The 17,655-nt window shown below is 41.8% G+C and overlaps 2 protein-coding genes across 2 annotated transcripts in view; both read right to left on the minus strand.

The window, feature by feature from the left end:
• Positions 1–670: 670 nt before the first annotated feature.
• On the minus strand, positions 671–7,029 carry LOC311147869 (proliferation-associated protein 2G4-like). The gene is made up of 13 exons (XM_084184694.1): positions 6,810–7,029; positions 5,616–5,744; positions 5,199–5,304; positions 4,906–4,975; positions 4,512–4,604; positions 4,171–4,234; positions 3,949–4,027; positions 3,673–3,751; positions 3,316–3,449; positions 2,864–2,958; positions 2,502–2,629; positions 2,216–2,269; positions 671–1,810 (listed from the first exon to the last, which is right to left on the minus strand). The coding sequence occupies exons 1-13, from the start codon at positions 6,895–6,897 to the stop codon at positions 1,733–1,735; spliced, it is 1,197 nt and encodes a 398-aa protein (XP_084040820.1). The 5' UTR covers positions 6,898–7,029; the 3' UTR covers positions 671–1,732.
• Positions 7,030–15,805: 8,776 nt separating this feature from the next.
• LOC311147878 (receptor tyrosine-protein kinase erbB-3-like) overlaps positions 15,806–17,655 on the minus strand; it is a gene marked incomplete at its 5' end in the record, with an annotated part of 47,565 nt that continues 45,715 nt past the window's right edge. The window contains one exon of the mRNA XM_084184706.1: positions 15,806–17,580. Coding sequence (XP_084040832.1) covers positions 16,367–17,580 — 1,214 coding nt within the window. The 3' untranslated portion in view covers positions 15,806–16,366. The remainder of the gene's footprint in view (positions 17,581–17,655) is intronic.

Consider the following 17,655-nt stretch of genomic DNA (forward strand, 5'->3'; position numbering starts at 1 on the left):
CTAGCGACTCCTGTGGCGGGCCGGGCGCATGCACACTGACCCGGTTGCCAGTTGGACGGTGTTTCCTCCTACACATATCTGCGGCTGGCTTCCGGGTTAAACGAGCAGTGTCAAGAAGCAGTGCGGAGGACGCATGGCTCTCGATCTTCGCCTCTCCGGAGTCCGTACGGGAGTTGCAGCGATGGGACAAGACTGTAGATCTTATTCATATAATTATTATATGAAAACATTTACATTTCAGTCAAGTATGCAGATAAAATGTGTTTAAAAATAGTTACACTGAAATTGGTTGTAATTCTGACATACTTTGCTAATGACAATTTCAAAGGGCTTCCAAAATACCAAATTTTATTGGGAAGACTTCTATTACTTCCTAAATAAAGACTTTTGAAGAATTATATCCATACACATTTACAATACAAGAGAGGATACATTTATTTCATGAGAACAAACTTAGAAAGTAATCAACCTAGTAAGAAACATTCCCACAATGATGGGATGATCTCTCCCTCTAATATCCTATTCAGAACGAAAACCCCACAAGAACTAGTGGTGCGGCAGTTGGTTAGTTAGTCCTTTGGTCAGTTGCCTCATACCCAAACTCAATATAATAGAGTTGTGTTATTTGATGCCGCCTTGGTAATGTTTCTAGTAAAAATGAATCTAAAAATAGCCAGAAACTGGGATGATTTATTTTACAATTAAGTATCAGGTATTAAACAACTATGGAAACGGATGTAAACACTGACTAATATAGGTTCAATTCATTGACGAATTGGCAGTACCAGTGTATTATGAACTGAATTATGGCGGTCGTATAGATAACAAATCATTTAATAATGTGAACATTTGAACCCTTCATCATTGGGCATAACAATGACAAAAAAAATTTTTTTTGTGTGTGGTGCGTAGAGCAAGCCCCTTATCCGATTCCCTGTTCGAAAAATCAATGTAATATGTAGTCCCGTTAGGGGACATATCCATGGAAACTGACTTCAGGCAGTTGTTACAAACAGTTGGTAAAATAAATAGCTAGGTACGCCCCTAAGGAATTTGCTTATCTACTGTACATAACGATTCGAGTCGCAACGTAGTCAGCCGTCATTTGCTAGCATGGCTGTTTATAAGGTCTTTCATATGTTTAGAAGAGCTTTAAGTAGGTTTAATGGAGGGTTCAAGTTATTACACATTTAATTCACTAATACACACACTGACATCCATGGTTATGACCGCAAAGGTTTTCCTTCAGAATAATCATTGGCGCAGTGTAATCGTATCATACCCTCCACTGTCGTGCTTTGCTTTCATATATTTTATTATTCACTGTTGACTTTCATTACAGTCCCAAGGCTCAACGACTGTATGGTAAAAACGTGTCTCCCACAGAGTCTACTCAGGAAAATGCCCTTCTACTACTCAATATCCCTCTAGGTGTCACTTAGTGGTTACTATTCTGGGGAGAACCCTGCTGTCTCAAGGACAGTGAGATTGAAATGGGGTGTGACATAATTTGAATTTAGAAGGGTCAGCACCATCCCCTGTACAGTCTGACATCAGTTCACATTTGGAGGTATTTATCACAAAAGGCTAGGCCGCACTGCAAGGCTGGCATCTCAGGACAGGAGCGCATGATGGAAGGTCTTGACATCTGTTCTGTTCTTTGGGTTGGTCAGTTGTCAAATGTCTGTCAGTATTATTGGGAGACGAAGACTAGGTCAGGGGGTGCAAGGTTTTATTCTGCAGCTTCAGTCTCTTTGACCTCCGGCGCTGGCTGTCCTGGTGCCGTTTCAGTTTCCACAGTCTTTGAAGCCTTGTCACAAGGGGAAAAAGTGGGTTGAGGGATTGAGGCAAAACTCTTATAAAATGTGTATTTACATCACATTAACATGTGTCCTTTTTAAATGTATTTAACAAGGAAGTCCCATTGAGGTGAGAAAACCTCTTTCCCAAGGGAGACCAGGATGTATTTACATTAAATAGTAGGGGAAGGGGACACAGTCAGTTGCACAACTGAATGCATTCAACCGAAATGTGTCTTCCACATTTAACCCAACCCCTCTGAATAAGAGGTGCGGGGGGCTGCCTTAATCAACGTCCATGTCATCAGCACCCTGGAGAGCAGTTGTTGTTTGCCATTCTGCTCAAGGGCAGAATGGCAGATTTTTCTACCTTGCCGGCTCGGGGATTCGAACCTGCAACCTTTTAGTTAGCCTACCTTCTTTTTCTTCTTCTTCTGCGTCTTCCGGCTCGCTGAGCTTTGGAGCAAGGCCTGGGGAAAGAAAGGTTGGTTTTTGAGAAAACACAACAACAAATCAACTATGTCCGTTTAGGACATAACGACATAATTACTTTGAAAAAGCCAAGTCACACCCAATAAAGTGGCTTGCGCTCTGCTGACGTAGGCAAAAAGTTACACGTCCAGTGTGGGAGCTAAGAAGTGTTTCCCCGAAGCCCTAGTGCAGCTCCCCAGTAGGAGCAGTAGGCCATCTGTCTTGCTTTACCTTGAGATCTGCGTCCTCCACTTCGTGTTCAGACTTATACAGCTCCGGCTCATACAGCCCTGTGGTGATGCGTAGGGGTCCGTTGGCCATCAGCAGCACAGTGAACTTGAACTGGGCAACAAACTCACCTAGACTCTCACACAGAAAAAAAGCCATTAAGTTTAGGCTTATAACAATTTGGTTATGACACTTTCATTTGTACTGGTAAAGTGGTGAACTGAATCAATGAAGAAATATTTCATTTGCGTTTCAAGTCACCTTCACATCCCTTAAAGGATTATCTGACACATTTTCACGAACCGTAACGTACAGTACTTTAGCCTAAATGCATAGCCTCTGTATGGTTAGATCTTCCAACTCACCTTCTTTCTCGTGCAGAACGTTGAAGGGCTGCAGCAGTTCATGTTTGGCACACTCCACCACACCCAGCCTGGCCTTGCCCTCATCCTCAAACGCCCTGAGAGACAGAACGGGAGAAAGAGAGACCGAGGGAGAGGGGGGGAGAATATAAAAAAAGGCAATAGAGGACCAAAACATCACATATCTAATAGGCATTACAACTGAGGAAACCAAAAAACATAATTAAGCATTATCAGTTGGGGGTGAATGAGAGCAAATGGATGTAGTCTTTTGGATCAAATAGTCTAAATCGGGAAAAAACTATATTGTGCCTTATTCAATTGATCAATTTGAACAACCTCAATTTCCCTAGTTGACATTTAAGGTGTTCTGGGTAAAAATATAATATTAATTGTAGGTAAAAGTATGATATTCATTGTAGGTAAAAGTACGCTCCCTGCGGCTGATGTGCTACCTGAGAGTGAAGGGCATGGCATCGAAGCGTCTCTCCACCTCACTGAAGAAACTTCTGGATGTCTTCATTTTCAGCCCGTACTGCTTGTCTGGGTCCCGCTTGTAAATGGTGGTCCTCTGGCCTGCATCCTTCGCCTGTAGTGGAGTAGAACACATGGGAAGTTAGAGCACTGAAAGGAAGGGGGTTTAAAGCATATACAAAGTGATGACAGGAGATGGACAATAGAGTAATTCAATGCATAATGTCCCCTCACTGTTTTGCTGCTCCTGACTGTGATAACTTAATAGATTCTAGCACAACCCATCAAGGGGTTTGAGCCTCACGCGACTGGAATGTTGAGTGAATGTTTGTCCTCACCTTGCCTTCTCCGGTGCTGACGAGCACATCCACAGCGTACACCTCGTGTACCTCAAACTCTGCCTTCTCGTGGTCCTTCCTACACGCACACATTGTGAGAGAAACAAGGCCATTCATAATTCAATAAAACTTTTTGTCCCAAGAGCAATTACTATTAGGGCTAGAGCGGTGCCTCAGATACATACAACAAACAATAACAGATATGCATCTTACAAGTAAAACTAAACAAGCCAGAGGTCTTGGACTAATATTAAATGGTTAATGTCTCTCACTCACCTCTGCAGGTCCGTGGGGTTCTGAATGATGGTTTTCTCTCCATCAATAACATGCTGCTTCAACTGATGGGAAAGCATGCCTGAGGAGAGAGAGTAACATTTGAAAAAAAGTCAGGGTATGTGATTTGGCAAGTTACCAGTACAAGACGTAGGGGGTTGAATGTATCGTGTATCAATGTGGCACTGAGGTGCCAAGTATGTTAAATGAAAAGGAGTGACTCACCCTCTATGGCTGAGCATTTGAATGACTTGGCAATCTTGTTCCAGGCTTCTGTGACCTGTGAGTTCTGAACGAGAGAGACAGACATCCTAAACGTTAAAGAGCTATAATTACACTGATGGAAATACTGTACCATTACAATGATACCAAGTATATTTGTTTGTCAAGCTTCTTTTTTTTTTTTTTTTTTACTTGTCACTGCATCCCTAATAAGCCTGTTCCCAGCTCGGTTTGTGCTGTATAGCCAACTGCACCATGGGAGTTGGCTATAGAGCACAACCAGATCTGGGACCAGGCTAGTCCCCTGACTGTCCACTCAGTAAAGCGCTAGCTAATCACCTCACCTGGTTTCCAGGCTTGACCAGTCTGAGGGCAGCCTCGGCACATAGGTGTGCCGCTTTAATAACGTCAGCCTTACGCCCTGTCAAGGGAGCATCCTGATGGAGCAAAAACAGAGGATGAGAAGGTGAAATAATATAGCAACTGATTACAAAGGAAAATACATTACGCACATGTGTTGTATTTTCCATGTACTAGATGGCTGTCTACCTGAATCCTTTGTGTGTCTAACATTACATGACTGTTGCACTATGCATGTAATGTTTCATGTGCTGAACATCCGTCTCTGTGAATATCTGTATGCTGGCATTCTGTATGAGACAGAACATATTATCAACATCATCTGCACTCTTGCTAATGATCCTGATGCCGTCACTGCAAACAACAATGGTCTACTACCTTGGTCACTCCCACCACAAAGCTGTGAGCCAGGTTTGAAATGAAGCCATCGACGTGCACCCCCAGATCACTGCACAGGCAAAAACAACAAGCAACACATGAAGGATAGGCACAGAGACTCAAGACCATCAGACTGGCCCATGCACTGACATGGGAAGGGTAGTGCCCCAACAGTTGAACAGGGACAGCCATACAGGTCCCATACAGAGAAGGCAAAGATTCATCCAATAACAGCTGCCCATGAGACAGTCGGCCATAAAAGTTCCATACAGACAGAGATATATTGTTCCTACATTTTGACGAGGTCCCGGTCCTTCAGTGTGATCTCAGGGTCACTCTTCAGGGGAGAGAAGTGACACACACAGTTGTTGACTGATACACTGGTTGGGAACGCAATGCCTGAGGGAGGCAAAAAGTACAGACATTTATTTACATTAATAATGTAAGAAAGTAACTTTCTGCACAACAAAGAATATAAAAAGTGTTTTGATTCCTTGTGTCCTCTCTCCTCGCTTCCCTCTCTTTTGAGGACACAAGGAGAGAGGATATGAGTAAACGAGGAAAAGACTTGAGATTCCCCCAAACACTAAACTTTCCTGCAATGAAAAAAGTCAACTACAAAACTCTACAAGAGCTACTTCACTTCACTCTGTCATGACTCATGATGTCAACACAACTCATTGACTTAACCAATGAGATGAGGCCCATACCTTTCTTCAGATCCTTCTCCTTCCTGAAGACTTTTCCAGTTTCTGCCATGATGAAAGCATCTCCCTTCTCACAGAGGCTGACCACAGTCACCCCTGCCTTGGCAGCCTCCACCACAGTCTTCAGGGCCTCTGGAGTAGACAGGAAGAGACACAGGAGGACAGAACATGAGGTTAGGTAGGTAAGCTTCAGGTATTTACTATTAGGACCAGGAGATGGACACCTAGATACACATAAGGCAAGGCCGTGGATATTGTCACTTGTAGATTTGTAAAATGTTTAGGTCCCTTTGGATAAGAGCATCTGCTAAATGACTCAAATGTAAAAATGTAGATCTGCTGGTCCAATAACCACTTCCATAGGGCAAATATGATTGTCATTTAAGCAAAGTACATTACGATCCCTTCCCAGGAGCATTATGTGGGATTATCTGGATTTACATACATTCCTACGAACACACTGCAGGCAGGTCTTCAATTTTGATGCACAGGGAATAAGTGTATATATACACAGTACCTATATCTGGATGCACAGGGAGTATAGCTGTGTTACTGCGTTGCAGGTCTGAGGCAATACATTGTCACTAAACTGACAGATGCTGATGGCCCTTAACCCTATACAATGAGCGACCACCCAAGGCTTCACAGAGAACACGATTCACTTGTTACAGTAACAGTTCAAGATTATTGACATGCGCGAGTATGTTAAGATATGAGCGGTGCAAACGACCTGTTTGTTTTAAATAGTAAGTTGGCAAACATGACAGTGAAAATGACTCGTTGGCAATTACCTAACTAACTAAACTTAGAAAATAGTAGCTAGCTAAATGCAACGGTATCATAGCGAACTTATTCAGACGGTAGTTTGCTTACCAGTTAGCTAACGTAGCATTTAGCTAGGTACCAGTTAGCTACATAAGTGCATGTATAGACTACTTTTACTATTAGTTCGCAATAATATGCTAACTCATACTACGATATCTACGAGACTGACATAACTATTGCTTAAGACACCTACACAGGCCAAACGCTAGCCCCGAGGAGACGTTGTCATTGATTTATCGCTAGCTGCTAGCAACACAGCACATGGCTGCATTGTGATAGCTGAGCTAGCGTTAGCACATTAGCCAGCGGACTATCACGTCTAAACTCTTCCATCTTCCATCTTCCATTAAATATATATTCATATTCACTTACGATTGGCAATCTCGGCCCCCATCTTGTACTTGGTGACGACCAAGTCATCGGCGATGGTCTGCTCTTGTGGCTCGTCGTCTCCAGACATCTTTTCGGTGGCTCTTTCGCACTCAAAGTAACTTTTTCCCGGGTGTCAGCTACAGACTGGACCACGCTGCCTGCAGTGCTCTCTCTCCTTAGCAGGTCTTGCCCAGGCCCAACTCACTAGAGATCACTCCTCCTACTAGCTGGCTACGTCCCACGCAGTGAGTGCACGCTGAACGCCAAATTGAATTGGCGCGTCACTGCACTGACCCTTGGTTTTAATGTCTATGGCACGGACCGATAAACCTTTTTATCAGTAAATTAGACCTTCTTCAGTAGTCATTCAGTATTATATTATCTGCATATCTACATAGCTATTATGACTAATCAAGAATAGTGTATGCATATCTCTTGACTTGCTTCTCTCTCTCATTCTCTCTCTCACTTCTCTCTCTCAGTATGAAAATGTATGCACTCACTAACTGTAAGTCGCTCTGGATAAGAGCATCTGCTAAATGACTAAAATGTAATGCAGGTGGTTAGGAAGTGCACCTCAGTTTCCACCTCATTTTGTGGGCTCTCTCTCTCTCTCTCACACACACGCACGCACGCACGCACGCACGCACGCACGCACACACACACACACACACACACACACACACACACACACACACACCACCACACCAAACACAGTATTGTATAACTAACCTTGTGGGGACACACAATTCAGTCCCATTCAAAATCCTGTTTTCCCTAACCCCTAACCTTAACCCTAACCTTAACCCTAACCCTAGCTCCTACCCTAACCCTAACACTAATTTTAACCTTAACTATAAACCCCTTAAAATAGCATTTGACCTTGTGGGGACTAACATAATGTCCCCAGTTGGTCATTTTTTTATTCCATTTACTATTGTGGGGACTTCTAGTTAAACACATCCACACACACACATCCTTGTGTAACAATAATAATTGCACTGTCTCTATGCACACTCACAGGACACTACACACTCTCACACACTGACAACCCAAAACACACACACTCACTTAATTTGCTCACACACACAACATGCACACACATTTATACTTCACATACACTGCTGCTACTCTGTTTATCCTATATCCTGATGCCTAGTCACCGCTATACATATCTGCCTCTATCACTCTAGTATCCCTGCACATTGTAAATATGGTATTGGAACTGACCCTGTATATACAGTGCATTCGGAAAGTATTCAGACCCCTTGACTTTTTTCACATTTTGTTACGTTACTGCCTTATTATAAAATTGATTAAATCGTTTTTTCCCCCTCATCAATCTACACACAATACCCCATAATGACAAAGCAAAAAAAGGTTTGTAGAAATTTTTGCAAATGTATTAAAAATAAAAAACTGAAATATCACATTTACATAGGTATTCAGACCCTTTACTCAGTACTTTGTTGAAGCACCTTTGGCAGTGATTACAGCCTTGAGTCTTCCTGGGTATGACGCTACAAGCTTGCCACACCTGTATTTGGAGCCAGGTTTCCTCCAGATGTGACGCTTGGCATTCAGGCCAAAGAGTTCAATCTTGGTTTCATCATGTTTCTCATGGTCTGAGAACCCTTTAGGTGCCTTTTGGCAAACTCCAAGCGGACTGTCATGTGCCTTTTACTGAGGAGTGGCTTCCATCTGGCCACTCTACCATAAAGGCCTGATTGATGGAGTGCTGCAGAGATGGTTGTCCTTCTGGAAGGTTCTCCGATCTCCACAGAGGAACTCTGGAGCTCTGTCAGAGTGATCATCGGGTTCTTGGGCACCTCCCAGACTAAGGCCCTTCTCCCCCGATTGCTCAGTTTGGCCGGGTGGCTAGCTCTAGGAAGAGTCTTGGTGGTTCCAAACTTCTCCCATTTAAGAATGATGGAGGCCACTGTGTCATTGGGGACCTTCAATGCTGCAGAAATGTTTTGGTACCCTTCCCCAGATCTGTGCCTCAACACAATCCTGTCTCGGAGCTCTACAGACAATTCCTTCGACCTCATGGCTTGGTTTTTGCTCGGACATGCACTGTCAACTGTGGGACCTTATATAGACAGGTGTGTGTCTTTCAAAATCATGTCCAATCAATTGAATTTACCACAGGTGGACTCCAATAAAGTTGTAGAAATATCTCAGGGGTGATCAATGGAAACAGGATGTACTTGAGCTCAATTTCGAGTCTCATAGCAAAGGGTTTGAATACTTATGTAAATAAGGTATTTCTGTTTTTAACTACTCAATACATTTGCCAAAATTTCTAAAAACCTGTTTTTGCTTTGTCGTTATGGGGTATTGTGTGTAGATTGATGAGGATTTTTTTTTCTCATTTAATTCATTTTAGAATAAGGCTGTAACGTAACAAAATGTGGAAAAAGTCAAAGGGTCTGAGTACTTTCCGAATGCACTGTAGCTTACTTACTTCTCGTGTTCTTCTTATTTATTTATTTTTCTTGTGTGTTTTTGTTCTACCTTATGTTATTTTTAGTACTACATTGATATTGATTACTGCATTGTTGGGTTTAGAGCTTGCAAGAAAGGCATTTCACTGTACTTGTGCATGCGACATTAAAACTTGAAACACACACACTTGCAATAACATAGTCAATACATTACTGAAATTCATCCATAAAGTCATGTTCATAAAGAATACCTCATTTCATAAAGGAAACTATAAGCTACAAATGTACATTACATGGCAGACCTCACACCTAGTTGCATGATGTGATTTTCATTAATATGATGACTGTTATCTATCGAATCAATTAACTATGTTTAATTGTTACTCTATTAAATTAATCATGTAACAATTCACTCATTAGGATTTGGGGCACCACGGAAGAAGTTGCTTATAGAGTTACCATCTCCCGAATTAAACTCTAAAAGGTCTTTACCTATCACTATGTATAAAACAGTCAACGTATCAATCATTACCTCTTATCAGTCTCATTCTGAACGGTCGTAGACTTCTTGGATCTGCACGAACCCCAGCTTTACTTATGATTCAGTACTACCCAAATTGGTTTAATTATTTATTTACTAGCTAACTAAATAATAACACAGAATAACATTTACACTTAATACATGAGAAAAAGTCCCTAGCGGACTAACGACATGACTGCTTGGTTATCAAAAGAGGGAGGGGTAGAAAGAGAGAGGGAGAGAGAGACAAAGAGAGAGTCAAACTTATCGTTGATACATTTGGAAACTGCCCTCAAAGTAATCATAATACTTTGCTCATGAACCACCGCCCGTTTGGGGTAAGAAATCATGAATGCATTTACGTGTTTGCCATCGTCTTAGTTCGTCGTCTGTTGAAACCAAGCCTTCTTAAAAAGGGGGTTTTGGGGGTGTCCTGTGTAAGGCTCTGATTGTCCACTAGAGGTCACAATATCCTTCTACTTAGTTGTCCTGGTCTTGTAGTGGAGTGTTTTCAGAACAGCTACTCAGATGTACCAGTGATTGTCTTGAGAGGGGATTTTCTCCTTCCCACCTCGTGTTGATAGTCAGAGTTTGGACCACTTTACACGCACAGCTGCAGTCTGGCAATGTTCGGGTCTAGTCTGGTAGTTTATCTTCTTCACTTTGTGTTGAGGTTCAACATTCCAACCATTTTCAGACCTATAGACCACCGTCTCACGTCTTTCTGGTCTGACCAAGGCTTTTTATGCGCTCTAGGTAAACGGGGGCGTTCCATCATGCTGACACGATCTCTGATCTCACTCGGGGCGTGGCTAGTCACTGTGCATAGTTTATATGAAAAACAATTATCTCATTAGAAATCAAAAAGGACATTCCTATCTTAACAGAAATACTCTCATCCTTAGTCATATATTTTATACAACATTTGGATGTAAACTTGACAGATATAATGTGTACACTTTCTGAGTTAGAGTATTTTCTTTATACCATCCTTAATGACATCACAAAATAATAAACAATATGACATGATTATTCTTTAGATCCCCACTGACCATTCCAAACATTCGGATGTTAGAAATATTGTTCCAGTTTACTTTTTGGACGTTATAGTTTTGGCGGCAAAAGTCTTCTGTAGAAAAAGGGCATTCCTTTAGTAATTATTGAAGAGCAAGAGGGAGATTCCCCTCCCGCCTAATTTATGACAGAGTGTTAAGGAGTCAAACCCCCCCCCCCCCCCCCCCCCCTTCCGTGGGTGAGAGGGCATCTGGTCATCGTCAGCCCTTTCCAAGCTGATCTGAGGCCTTAGATCCTCACACAGGACAGTCATGACACAGGGAACCTTGAGGTTCTAACCTTACATGGCAGACCTCACACCCAGGGAACCTTGAGGTTCTAACCTTATATGGCAGACCTCACACCCAGGGAACCTTGAGGTTCTAACATTATATGGCAGACCTCACACCCAGAGAACCTTGAGGTTCTAACATTACATGGCAGACCTCACACCCAGGGAACCTTGAGGTTCTATCTACAGTGGGGAGAACAAGTATTTGATACACTGCCGATTTTGCAGGTTTTCCTACTTACAAAGCATGTAGAGGTCTGTAATTTTTATCATAGGTACACTTAAACTGTGAAAGACGGAATCTAAAACAAAAATCCAGAAAATCACATTGTATGATTTTTAAGTAATTGATTTTCATTTTATTGCATGACGTAAGTATTTGATACATCAGAAAAGCAGAACTTAATATTTGGTACAGAAACCTTTGTTTGCAATTACAGAGATCATAAGTTTCCTGTAGGTCTTGACCAGGTTTGCACACAATGCAGCAGGGATTTTGGCCCACTCCTCCATACAGACCTTCTCCAGATCCTTCAGGTTTCGGGGCTGTCGCTGGGCAATACGGACTTTCAGCTCCCTCCAAATATGTTCTATTGGGTTCAGGTCTGGAGACTGGCTAGGCCACTCCAGGACCTTGAGATTCTTCTTACGGAGCCACTCCTTAGTTTCCCTGGCTGTGTGTTTAGGGTCGTTGTCATGCTGGAAGACCCAGCCACGACCCATCTTCAATGCTCTTACTGAGGGAAGGAGGTTGTTGTCCAAGATCTCGCGATACATGGCCCCATCCATCCTCCCCTCAATACGGTGCAGTCGTCCTGTCCTCTTTGCAGAAAAGCATCCCCAAAGAATGATGTTTCCACCTCCATGCTTCACGGTTGGGATGGTGTTCTTGGGGTTGTACTCATCCTTCTTCTTCCTCCAAACACGGCGAGTGGAGTTTAGACCAAAAAGCTCTATTCTTGTCTCATCAGACCACATGACCTTCTCCCATTCCTCCTCTGGATCATTCAGATGGTCATTGGCAAACTTCAGACGGGCCTGGACATGCGCTGGCTTGAGCAGGGGGACCTTGCGTGCACTGCAGGATTTTAATCCATGACGGCGTAGTGTGTTACTAATGGTTTTCTTTGAGACTGTGGTCCCAGCTCTCTTCAGGTCATTGACCAGGTCCTGCCGTGTAGTTCTGGGCTGATCCCTCACCTTCCTCATGATCATTGATGCCCCACGAGGTGAGATCTTGCATGGAGCCCCAGACCGAGGGTGATTGACCATCATCTTGAACTTCTTCCATTTTCTAATAATTGCGCCAACAGTTGTTGCCTTCTCACCAAGCTGCTTGCCTATTGTCCTGTAGCCCATCCCAGCCTTGTGCAGGTCTACAATTTTATCCCTGATGTCCTTACACAGCTCTCTGGTCTTGGCCATTGTGGAGATGTTGGAGTCTGTTTGATTGAGTGTGTGGACAGGTGTCTTTTATACAGGTAACGAGTTCAAACAGGTGCATTTAAATCAGGTAATGAGTGGAGAACAGGAGGGCTTCTTAAAGATAAATTAACAGGTCTGTGAGAGCCGGAATTCTTACTGGTTGGTAGGTGATCAAATACTTATGTCATGCAATATAATGCAAATGAATTACTTAAAAATCATACAATGTGATTTTCTGGATTTTTGTTTTAGATTCCGTCTCTCACAGTTGAAGTGTACCTATGATAAAAATTACAGACCTCTACATGCTTTGTAAGTAGGAAAACCTGCAAAATCGGCAGTGTATCAAATACTTGTTCTCCCCACTGTATGTAGGTAAACATCAGCTTTACCAGGAATTGGAACAAGTTGAAGTGCAAACACTGTGCAAATTTGATTTATCTATGCTTTGTGTATCTTTGTACATTTTATATGCTTTGTGTATGTTTTTAATTTTTTTATTTGGGGGTAGATCAGCTTAATATTGCAGATAGATTGTAACTTCCATCAATGTAATTGTCTGCATATTAGTTATCTTGTTATTATTTGTTGTTAGTTGTTAATAGTCCCATCCTTCAACTCCATTCAACACCTCCCATCTATCTCTTAACACCATCCATATAGGATTTCTATTTGCCATATATATTTCAACTGTACTGTGATGTTTTACAAAAGTTCTGAACCTTTCTATTCTCATTGTTTCTATAGATTGTGAATAAAAAAGAATTTTTTTTGCTAAAAGTATTATTATATTATTGATCGATTGACTATGACTTTTCAGATCACCCAGTAATGCTATCTGCAAGGTTAGCTCCAGGTAAATATTGCAATCCTTTAGCCATTCCTGGACCTGTGTCCAAAAAACAAGCTACAAATGGACAGAACCAAAACAAATGATCTAATGATTCTGTCTCTTCACAGCAAAATCTACAGAGCTGGGAAGTTTTTATCCCCCATATAAATAACATTCTATTGGTAGCAAGAATTTTATATAATAATTTAAATTGAAAGATTCAAATTTTTGAATCCGGTGTCGTTTTGCGTGTCAGTTCATAAACACTATGCCATGGGATCAGTACGTCAAAAATCTCTTCCCAACTATTTTGCAATCTATATGGGACAGCTGTCAATCCTTTGGTCCTTAAATGAAACTGATATACTTTTTTATTTATCACAGTTTTCCTTAACCAATTATGTTCTTTAATGCAAGGCCGACAGACAAGTTCCTTACTTTCTCCCCCTTCCACTTTCCTCTTCCATTTTTGCGGTAAGGCTGCAATTATTTGGTTGTAATTTTGGGTAGAGCAGACATTTCCATATGTTTTTGTTAGCTGCATGTGCGACATAACTCCACCAGTCCTACCGATGATATCATTTACGAAGATTATACCTTTTTTAAACATTTTGTCAAAAAATACAGTTTTTTTGTCAATTAGTATATTTGAATTCAACCACAATATTTGTTGCATTATTTGTCGTTTCTGGAGGATTAAATTGAAATTGCAACCAACTTTCTATGTCTTGTTTTAGAAATAGTGATATTTGGGAGATTATTTCCTTTTCAAATAACTGAAAATGAGTGGTTGTAATCTGAATAAAGGGAAAAAGGCCATTCTTGAACATTGGGTGAGACAATCTTACTAATTTGCTTGAGAACCAGTTCGGATTTAAGTATAACTTTTGTATGACTGAAGCTTTTAGTGATAGGTCTAAAGATTTAATATTTAATAATTTCTGTCCTCCGAATTCATATTCATTATATAAATAGGCCCGTTTAATTTTGTCTGGCTTGCCGTTCCAAATAAAATGGAATATTTTTTTCTCATATAATTTAAAAAACTGTTCGCTAGACGTAGGCAAGACCATAAGCAAATAGGTCAACTGGGATAATACTAAAGAGTTAATCAGGGTGATTTTTCAACAAATTGACAGGTATTTACCTTTCCATGGTAGCAAGATCTTATCTATTTTTGCTAACTTTCTATTAAAATGTATTGAAGTGAGATCATTTATTTCCTTTGGGATATGTATTCCGAGTATATCCACATCACCATCAGACCATTTTATTGGTAAACTACATGGTAATGTAAAAACTTAATTTTTTAGTGATCCAATACGTAATATAGTACATTTGTCATAATTTGGTTGTAATCCAGAGAGGTTAAAAAATGTATCTAGATCCTCTATGAGGCTGTGGAGGGATTCTAGTTGTGGATTTAAAAGAAAACATGAAACATCATCGTACAATGACACCTCTGTTTTTAAGCCCTGGATTTCTAATCCTCTGATATTATTATTGAATATGATTTTAATAGCTAACATCTCGATGACCACAATAAATAGATATGCCGATAGTGGACAACCTTGTTTCACTCCTCTTGACAGTTTAAAACTTTCTGAGAAATAGCCATTATTTACTATTTTACACCTAGGGTTACTATACATGATTTTGACCCATTTTATAAGAGATTCTCCAAAATTGAAATGCTCCAGGCATTTATATATGAACCCCAGTCGTACTTTATCAAATGTCTTTTCGAAGTCTGCTATGAGCAGGCCTGGTTTCCCAGATTTTCCATAGTGTTCTATTGTTTCCAATACTTGCCTTATATTATCTCCAATGTATCTTCCATGTAAAAAACCTGTCTGATTAGAATGAATAATATCCGACAATACCTTTTTAATTCTATACGCTATACATTTTGCTAGAATTTTTGCATCACAACACTGAAGTGTAAGGGGCCTCCAATTTTTTTAATGGACTTGATCTTTATATTTTCCACTTGTATCCTGTTTCAGTAATAATGAGATCTTCTTCTTGAGTGTCAGATAATCTACCATTTACATAGGAGTGGTTAAAACATGCTAATAACGGTCCTCTTAGTATATCAAAAAAGGTTTGGTATATCTCGACTGGTATGCCATCCAACCCTGGAGTTTTCCCGGACTTAAAGTCTTTAATTGCATCCAGAAGTTCCTCCTCTGTAATTTCACCTTCACATGAGTCTTTCTGTATGGCTGTTAATTTTACATTATCAATAGAAAACAAATCTCAGTTAGAGGAGATGGAGGCGACTGAAAAGAAAACATATGCTTAAAGTACTTTGTTTCCTCCTTCAAAATATAATTTGGTGAATCATGGGTGACTCCGTCAATTGTAACCAGTTTCATTAAATTATTTTTGGTAGCATTCCTATGTTGAAGATAAAAAAATAATTTTGTGCATTTTTCCCCATATTCCATCCAGTTTGCTTTATTTTTATAATATATTACACTTGATCTTTCTTGAATAAGTTTCTCCATTTCTTTTTGTATCTTTGTACATTCTATATGCTTTGTGTATCTTTGTACATTCTTTATGCTTTGTGTATCTTTGTACATTCTATATGCTTTGTGTGTCTTTGTACATTAGGCTCTAGTCTGTGTATCTATTTCTCACTATTCTGTTTGCCTTTGACTTATTGATTCTTGCTCCCAGTTTAGGCCATCCTTTGCTGTTGTTTAATATAGAGCTGCCTATTTGGTTACATTTCTGAGACTGAGATGTCACTATAAACTGATAGATAGATAACATGAATGGGACATTTTGCAGATGTTTTTTTGGTTCATGATGTTTGGATGGATGATGTAAACCAACTGAGAATACATACACTACATTATAAACAAGCCCTTCATTACTGGTTGAGCTGCACCAGAGCCTTTTACATGATTATATAAAATATCTCTGGCTGTGCTTGCTTGGTCACAGTTGTTGTTGTTGTTGTTTTCTCAGTCCACATCATTATGTGCGCACAGCATCTGACTTGAGGAACAGTCTGCTGTGCCAATAGTTAGGGTTGTCAAACGATGTGTTGCTGCTCGGCTCTCCCACTCCCACACCGGAGCACACTTTGATGTACCCCCCCAACCCTAGTCCGGCACACCTGCTACCAGCACCCCCCTCCTCAGCTGTGGTGGCCCTCCCCTTCCCTGGGACTGGGAGGTTTTGGTACTCTGCCTCCTGGTGGTCCCCTCGCTGGGAGCCCCTGGAGCCCCCTCCAAAGGCATCCATATCCTCATACTCCTCCACCTCCACCTGGCTGTCTACCACTGCTGTGAAACCATCTGGCCTGGGGTTGGGATTGGGGCTGGGGCTGAGGCTAGGTTTGGGGCTGTGGCTGGGTTTGGGCCTTGACTTGGGGCTGAGGCTGGGTTTGGGGCTAAGGCTGGTTTTGGGGCTAAGGCTGGGCTTGGGGAGGAGGCTGGGCTTGGGGCTGGGCCCTGCCACTTTGCTGCTCTCTCGGAGGAGTCTGGGCTGCTTGTTAGTGTACTGGTAAACTTCCTCCCCATCCTCGTCTTCCTTTCTTTCCTTCTCCTCTACCTCCTGACTCGTTCCTTCTTCTTTCTCTCGTTCTTCTGCCTCTGTCCTCCTCAAGTCAGCTGCTCGGCTCTCACGCCTCTCCCAGATGGGTCTCTCTGTATCTGTGGTGTTTGTGGTGCGCCGGATATCCATGTATTCATACTCCACTACAGCTGCCTGCTCTGGCCTCCCCTGAGTGGCCCCTCCACTGTCAGACAAAACAGATCCACTGTAAGGCCTCTCAACCAGCAGCTGCAGCTTGTCTCCCTCTGCTACTCTAGCCACAGCACTATCAGAGGCCTCTGTTGAACCCTGGCTTCCCCCAGGAGTGGCTGCAGTGCCTGACGATGACTCCTGTGAGGCCCCATGCACTGTGTTGTTGCCCTCTAGTGGCGAGGGTGCTGTATTGTAGGTTGGGGAGGGCAGAGGTGAGGACTGTTTCCTCCATTCCACTGATGAAGGCCCTTCTATCTGTACAGAGGTGGCTCTGGGGGAGCGGGGCAATGGGGCTGGCTGTTTGGTCATCAGTTCATAGTCCGCGGTGGGATCTGGGACAGTTGCTAACGGTGACAGCACATTTCTGGAGCTCCTAGAGCCCCTGAGAGATGTTCCACTTGGGCAAGAGTTTCTGGAGGCTGGGCGAGACAGCAGAGAATCTGCCACATAAAGGAGGAAAGCGATATTAGAGAATAGAACTAAGAATTCTATCACTCCATCAACACAGATGAATT

The sequence above is a fragment of the Coregonus lavaretus genome (assembly GCF_964263955.1).
Source record: "Coregonus lavaretus genome assembly, chromosome: 20".
In the NCBI taxonomy this organism is placed as follows: domain Eukaryota; kingdom Metazoa; phylum Chordata; class Actinopteri; order Salmoniformes; family Salmonidae; genus Coregonus; species Coregonus lavaretus.

Bases quoted from the DNA above. Each gene is read 5' to 3' on its own strand.
- LOC311147869 (XM_084184694.1), bottom strand. From the start codon at position 6,897: ATGTCTGGAGACGACGAGCCACAAGAGCAGACCATCGCCGATGACTTG. The intron at 4,976-5,198 runs GTAGGAACAATA...TTGCCTGTGCAG, and splicing joins GACCGGGACCTCGTCAAAAT to TGATCTGGGGGTGCACGTCG. The intron at 2,270-2,501 runs GTAAAGCAAGAC...TTCTTTCCCCAG, and splicing joins TGGAGGACGCAGATCTCAAG to GCCTTGCTCCAAAGCTCAGC.